Source organism: Papaver somniferum, chromosome 5, assembly GCF_003573695.1.
Source record: "Papaver somniferum cultivar HN1 chromosome 5, ASM357369v1, whole genome shotgun sequence".
NCBI lineage: Eukaryota > Viridiplantae > Streptophyta > Magnoliopsida > Ranunculales > Papaveraceae > Papaver > Papaver somniferum.
In genome coordinates, this window is record NC_039362.1 from 213269645 (window position 1) to 213277028 (window position 7384).

The following is a 7384-nucleotide window of genomic DNA, read 5'->3' on the forward strand; positions in this document are numbered from 1 at the left end:
ATGGGGAATGGACGTTTTGGTGTATATTGCGGTTGTTCTTGCTTGCTCATCATCATCGGAGGAGTTTCATGTCTAATCGTATTTTTAAACATCCTCCCATTTAAGGCTATAAAGTTTCATATCATCGATGCTTCATTAACAGAGTTCTACGTGACCAATGATGATGTACTTCATTATAATCTCGCATTAAACATCTCTGTCAGGAACAGTAACAAAATGGACCGCATGTCATATCATGGTATTCGTTCTAATCCTTCCTGCTACGGCAGAGATTTGGCTTCCATTTCTTGGCCGTCTTTCCGGCAAGGCACTAAGAATACAACATTACTATATCCTGTATTTCAAGGACAAACCTTGTTCAAACTTCAAGGTTCTCATCTTAGGGATTTCAATAATGATCAGAGAGATGGAATTTGTAAGATGAATGTAAATCTCTATCTTACAGTCCAAGTGAAGCATGCTGGTGGTGATAAGGGTGTCAAACTGCCTCTCACAGTTAATTGTGGATTAATGAGTCTTCATTTGTCGGGTTCTTCTTCTTCTTCAAACAATCAAACACGAATTGGTGGCTTATTCAAACTAACAAGGTGCAAGGCAAATGGTCCATCAGCTTGAGTTTTGATATCTCTACCTTTCAGTTTCTGCTTCAGCCTAGATGTATCCAAAAGTAATTAATGAATAATGAAGGTTTAAAGTGGCTCCGATTATCTCAAGCTGGCCTTGAGCCGAACTTAATGAAAGTCAACTTCGGTATTAAAAGGCTTTTCCACTATTTGGAGCGCCAGAAGTAGATTTTTAACATTTGTTGTTTTATTTTTATGGGTAACTTGGAAACATGGGAGTACCTGAGCTATAGCTTGATAGATTAGCTAATTGTTGGAAAATTTCTCCAAGCCAAGCTTAAAAGATAGATTCAAAGTCAAATTTTTGAATTTCCACTTCTTTTCCTGCTTCAAGTTGTGTATTTTTATAAAGATCATTCGCTTTGACTTTTCTCTTTTTTTGGTTAACTTCTCAAACTTGTATGTGAATGTGACCATTCTGATTTCATTTATTTTGGTACATGTATGATCCAATCATTACTTAGTCTCATACACTAGTTTTCGGAAAAACAAATCTCATATGCTAAGTGTAAATCTAAGTTATAGAATACAACCCCACGCCATTTCTAGAGTTAGCAGCATCTTTCTGGATTTTTTTTATCCTTTTCTTTTGAACATAAATCGAACTCTTTAGAACTCTAGCTATTAATATATATGGGGTGTAAATTTAATTCTCATCTTTGTTACGGTTGTGCTTGCTTCCTCGTTATGTTCGTAGGAGTTGTATGTCTAATCGTATTTCTAAATGTCGTCCCTGCTAAGAAAATGAAGTTTCATGTGATTGATGCTTAATTAACAGAGTTCTACTTGACCAATGAAGACATACTTCATTACAATCTCGCAGTCAACATCTCTGTTAGAAACAGTAATAAGATTACACAAATTCTTTATGATAATATTCGCTCCAAACCTTCCTGTTACGGTAACGATTTGGGTTTCGTTTCTTTGCCATCATTCCGACAAGGCACTAAGAATACAACGTTGCTTTATCCTGTATTTCAGGGACAAACCGCGATCAAACTACAGGGTTCTCATCTTAGGGATTTCAATAAGAATCAGAGGGATGGAAGTTATAGCATTTATGTACATATCTACTTTACCCTCCAATTGAAGCATGCTGGTGGTGGAAGGAGCATCAAAACTGATGTCAGAGTTAAATGTGGATTATTGAGACTTAATCTTTTGGACTCTTCTTCTTCCTCAAATAATCAATCATCAGAAATTGGTAACTTATTTAACACTAAGAAATGCAAAGTGTATGGCGCCGAGCATATTTAATCATCATCAGATTGAGCTTTGAGATCTCACGCCGGCCTTGAGCAAATTCAGTGAAAGTCAGCTTGGAGTATCAAAAGGCTTTTCCATTCTAGTGGCCGATGGATTATTAATTATTTAATAATGTTATGCATGTGTTTCTTTTTGATTCTTCTTATCTTAAATTATGTATCTGCTATTACTAGAAGCTTCGATAAATTTCTACAAAATGTCATTGCATTTACATGTTGACGCCATGCCTTGATCTTTTTCTTCTTCTAACGGTCACCCCTTGATCGAGTACTAAATAATTGTGTATGGTGACCACGTTGTATAGAATCATCTTTTTTCTTTAATTTACTTCAATCGGTCATTAATTGTTAGTAGGGGTTGCATGTACAAGTTCCTCCAACATGTCTTTAGGGATATATTAACCATAACTTGAAGGTGATGAGAAAGAAATTTCTTTCATTTGCCAACGAGTAAAGTTCTGTCCATCAAAATGTTCCAAATGATCTGAGTTATATTTCGTGATTTTCAAACGGACGAAATGTCACCCTCCAGGCTGTGATTACTGTCTAAAGTATTAGAAAACTTGTCTCTGAGTACAAGGGATGAGCTCATTGCTGGTCAAGCAAGAATGAGAAGAAAATAAAGCTGCACAGTCAAGTTTCTAAATTTCCACTTCTTTTTCCTCTTCGAATTGCGTATTTCATACTTATCATTCGTTTTGAGTTTTGACATATTTCGGTGAACTTCTCAAAGTTCTGTGTCTGACCAATACTATATTTGTTGTTTTATATATAAGATCCAATCATCATCTAATTTAACAGAGAATTTGTCATAGCTTTCTGTTTGTTTGTTCTCCCTTTCGATTTCTTGCGTATACTAAGTTGAAACCTAATTTGTGGAATTCAACAACACCCAACAGCTATTTCATTCCAAATTAGCAACATCTCTTTTTGAATTTTGAAAATTAAATCTCTTTTAATTTGGATCTTTAGCTATTTATATCTACTTATGGGGGATTGTTGTTATGGTTCATGTTTTTTGGTTATATGTCGTTGGGTTTCTGGCCTTCTCATCCTCATGGGAGGAATTATATGTATAGTCGTATTTTTAGAAGTCCTCCCATATGATAACATGAAGTTTCATGTCATTGATGCTTCCTTATCAGAGTTCTACTTAACCAATGATGATATACTTCATTACAATCTTGCAGTAAACATCTCTGTTAGGAATAGCAATAAGATAGAGCGTATTTCTTATCATGCTATTCGCTCTAATCCTTCTTGTTATGGGAAAGATTTGGCTTCCATTTCTTTGCCGTCTTTCTGGCAAGGCACCAAGAATACAACATTACTTCATTCTGTATTTCAGGGACAAACATCGGTCAAACTACAGGGTACTAATCTAAGGGATTTCAATGATGATCGGAGGGATGGAAGTTATAGCATTTATGTATATCTCTACCTTACCACCCGATTAAAGTATGCTGGCGGTGGAAAGAGCGGTGGAAGAGATACTGTAGTTAGATGTGGATCATTCAGGCTTCATTTGTTGGGTTCTTCTTCTTCCAATAATCAAACAGGTTTAGGAGGCTTATTTCACACTAAGAGGTGCGATGTATATGGAGCCGATAATTAACTCCCGTGACCACAGCTTGTTTTTTATTTTAAAGTGTTGAATGGCATATTAAATTGTGGATTGAAAATTCATAGCCAATATACGTAATTTGTATAGCTATTGTATTATTGTGTTGATATATGCAACATATTATTTCAAGAATAAAAATAAATATGCGATGTATATTACGTTGATGATGTTTATGTATAAATGGAATATATGTAAACCCCATACGGTTAATGTATTGAGAAAAAGAAAAATTACACAAATACAAATGTTGGTGAATTGGTTGCTTGACACCATGTTGAAAGAAAATGATCGTTTAATCTATGCATGGTGCATAGGTTAACATTTGCCTAATATATATATATATATATATATATATATGAAGTAATAACCAATTAATAATCTCTATTCTCTACCCTTTGAGTTCTAATTCCAGTTTCCAGGATGTATCACAAACTAATTAATAAAATGAAGGCTGAAAATGTTCTGCAGTTGTAGTTCAGGTCGGCCAACGTTGAGGAAAGTCAAGGCATCAAAAAATTTCCACCGATGGAGAATCGGAGATGTGAGAGCTATATATGTTAATGATTGAAATATGATTGATTAATGATGAAAGTAAGCGGCGCCTGCAATCATTATCCATTTATAATTGGGTAACGAATATTCGAGACAGCATGAAAAGCATAAACAGCCCTAGCACATTAAATACACCTCCCTGGCATTTATGCTTTTTCAGCTCTAAGTTAGCTTTCAGCTCCAACAGCAGATAAACATCATTTATCTTTTTTCCGGGAGGTAATTAATAGTGTAAAAAATGGTGATAACAACTAAATTTTCCATGATATATTTTTGAATTTTATCTCTCTATGGTTTTATGTTAAAATAAGTTATTCCTCCATTCAAAGTTTTGATGTACTTCATTTCGTTCAGTTGAAGTAGCCATGGAAGGGCCAAGTAGTAGATGCCAAACATAACAGTATAAATCAAGGTGACGTCTCATTGTACATTTCCAATTGTAAAATATACAAGTCACTGAGATTCCACGTTATTTTTTCGGGGAAAGAATGGAAACGTCGCCGAAGTTAAGTGTGAACTGGGACTTCGTCTAATGGGTCGTTCTCTAGCACTAGGTATTCCCTTATCCTACTGCAATGGATGTAACAACCATGTAACCCTCAAATTAAATGACTACAACCGAAAATTCTTCTTATTCATATCTAAACTGTGTCAACTGTAACCATCAGTTTGACTACCTTTCTACCTCCATATACACGGAATGTTAGCTTAGATCAATATTATCCTTCAAATAATAACTTCACCACGACCTATTATTCGATTCACATTTCAAAAGAAAAAGAAAAAAAAAATTATTCTGATTGTCCAAGCACAATGGATATACATGTTAGGAAATTGGAATGATTGAAATTATCAACTGACGAACCAGTACCAGGAGGTCATTACTAAGTCCAACTTTCCAGCTTTCCACTATTTTTTCTGCTTCAAGTTGTGTATTATCCTAAATATATCATATGCTTTGACTTTTATTTTACTTTTTGCTCAGCTTCTCAAAGTTCCGTATCTAACCATTTTTTGATTCAACCATTATCTAATTTGCTAGAAGGTTAATTATATAAATTTTCAGTCAGTATAATCTTACTTCTGATTTCGTGCATATGCTAAGCTTAGATCTAAGTTTCTCTTTGGATTTAATTTTTTTTTTTTTGGGATGAGACATATGGGGGATATTTGTTTGGTTGCGAGTTGTTGTTCTTGCGTGCTCATCTTCATCGGAGGATTCATGTGTCTGTTCGTATTTTTAAGCCTCGTCCCATATCAACACATGAAGTTTCATGTTAACGATGCTTCATTAGCAAAGTTCTACATAACTAATGATGATATACTTCATTACAATCTAGCAATAAACATCTCTGTCAGGAACAGTAACAAGATTGAGAGTATTTCTTATCAAGGAATCCGCTCTGAAATTTTCTGTTACGGTAAGGATTTAGCTTTGGTTCCTTTGCCATCTTTCCGGCAAGGCACTAAGAATACAACATTACTTCATCCTGTATTTCAGGGACAAACCTCGCTCAAGCTCCAAGGTTCTCATCTTAAGGATTTCAGTTTTGATCAGAGAGATGGAAGTTATAGCATTTATGTGTATCTCTACCTTACCACCCAACTGAAGCATGCTGGTGGTGGCAAGAGCGGAAAAAGTGATTTCATAGTTAAATGTGGATTATTCAGACTTCGTTTGTTGGGTTCTTCTTCTTTAGATAATCAAACCGGAATTGGTGGCTTGTTTAAAACTAGGAGGTGCAAATTAAATGCCGACCGTGACGACACTGATTATAATCATTATTAGATTTGAGGTTCGAGACCTCTAAGTTTCAGTTACTTCTTCCTGGATGTATCTTAAACAATTAAGTAAATAAAGGTTTGAAACTTGAAAGTGGCTCTGTACATATTTAAATCTAGCCTTGGGCCACAGTAAATAAAAGGGTGTTACCATTTACATTCGGTAGGTAAGCTTAGTTTATATTCCTTGTAATAATTTCAACAATATCTATCATTCGATCGTGGAAGCACGGTGGATATTTGTTTGGAACGGCTGAAATGATCAGCATACACAGAACCCCTACTACAAGGTCATTAGAAACCAAGCCAATTTTTCTGAATATCCATGTTCTTCGTTCTAGTTGTGTTTTTTCATGTACGTCATTCGAATATCTATTTTATTTCTTGCTTAATACTCCTTCTCAAAGTTCTGAGCCTGACCATTTCTTTTTTGTATATAATATTTATAAGATTAAGTCATTATCTAGTTTCTCAGAAACTTATATATCTGAACTTTCTGTTTATTTTATTATTTCACTTTTGATTTCGTGCATAAGCTAGCTTAAATCTAAGTTGTAGAAATCAACACCCAACTAATATTTCATTTTAGAGTTAACGCCTCTTCAAAGTTTCTTGAATTTTCGAAAAGAAAATCTATCACTTAATTTGATTCTCTAGCTATTTATATATGAAGTATGTATATTGGGCTGCTTGGATATGTTCTTGTGTTCTCATCCTCGGAGGAGTTGTGTGCCTAATTCTATTTTTAGCTGTCGTCCCATATCAGCACATGAAGTTTCATGTCGTTGATGCTTCATTATCAGAGTTCTACTTAACCAATGGTGATATGATTCATTACAATCTCGCAGCAAACATCTCTGTGAGGAACAGTAACAAGATCGCCCGTATTTCATATCGTGGTATTCGCTCTGAAGCTTACTGTTATGGTGATAGCTTGACTTCGGTTTCCTTACCGTCTTTCTGGCAAGGCACTAAGAATACAACATTCCTGCATCCTGTATTTCTGGGACAAACATTACTCAGACCACGGGGTTCTCGTCTTAGGGACTTCAATAATGATCAGAGAGATGGAAGTTATAGCATTTATTTGTATCTCTACCTTGATACCCAACTGAAGCATGCTGGTGGTGGGAAGGGTGACACGATCGGTTTCGTAGTTATAACTGTGGATTGTTCAGGCTTAATTTGTTGGGTTTTTCATCTTCTTCTTCTCCAAATAATCAGACAGGAACTGGTGGCATATTTAAAACCAAGAGGTGCAAAGTGCATACCGATAAGGATTACACTAAAAAGATTCTAATTATTTTATTTATTGTCATTTGTATCCTTTTCTGTGGAGGAGGAGTATCAGTCTAATCATTAATAGATTGGGTTTGGAGATCTCTACCTTTCAATTTCTTCTTCGTTGATGTACGCAAGTTCCAAAATAATTAAATAAATGAAGGATGAAAAATGGCTCCGTATGTATTTCAAGCTAGCCATGGGAGAGTGGGAGTTAATAAATGTTGTGGGAGCAAATAAAGTCACAAGTTATATTT

The 7384-nt window shown here is 35.1% G+C and overlaps 3 protein-coding genes across 3 annotated transcripts; all 3 read left to right on the forward strand.

The window, feature by feature from the left end:
- LOC113280740 (NDR1/HIN1-like protein 10) lies at nt 1–615 on the forward strand. The gene has a single exon (XM_026529327.1). It carries the CDS (start codon nt 1–3, stop codon nt 613–615), a length of 615 nt encoding a protein of 204 aa, XP_026385112.1.
- A 1743-nt stretch (nt 616–2358) lies between these two features.
- Nucleotides 2359–3702, forward strand: LOC113278575 (NDR1/HIN1-like protein 10). The gene has a single exon (XM_026527384.1). It carries the CDS (start codon nt 2877–2879, stop codon nt 3501–3503), a length of 627 nt encoding a protein of 208 aa, XP_026383169.1. The 5' UTR covers nt 2359–2876; the 3' UTR covers nt 3504–3702.
- A 1626-nt stretch (nt 3703–5328) lies between these two features.
- Nucleotides 5329–5853, forward strand: LOC113280741 (NDR1/HIN1-like protein 10). Its single transcript, XM_026529328.1, has one exon. The coding sequence runs from the start codon at nt 5329–5331 to the stop codon at nt 5851–5853; it is 525 nt and encodes a 174-aa protein (XP_026385113.1).
- The last annotated feature ends 1531 nt before the right edge of the window (nt 5854–7384 follow it).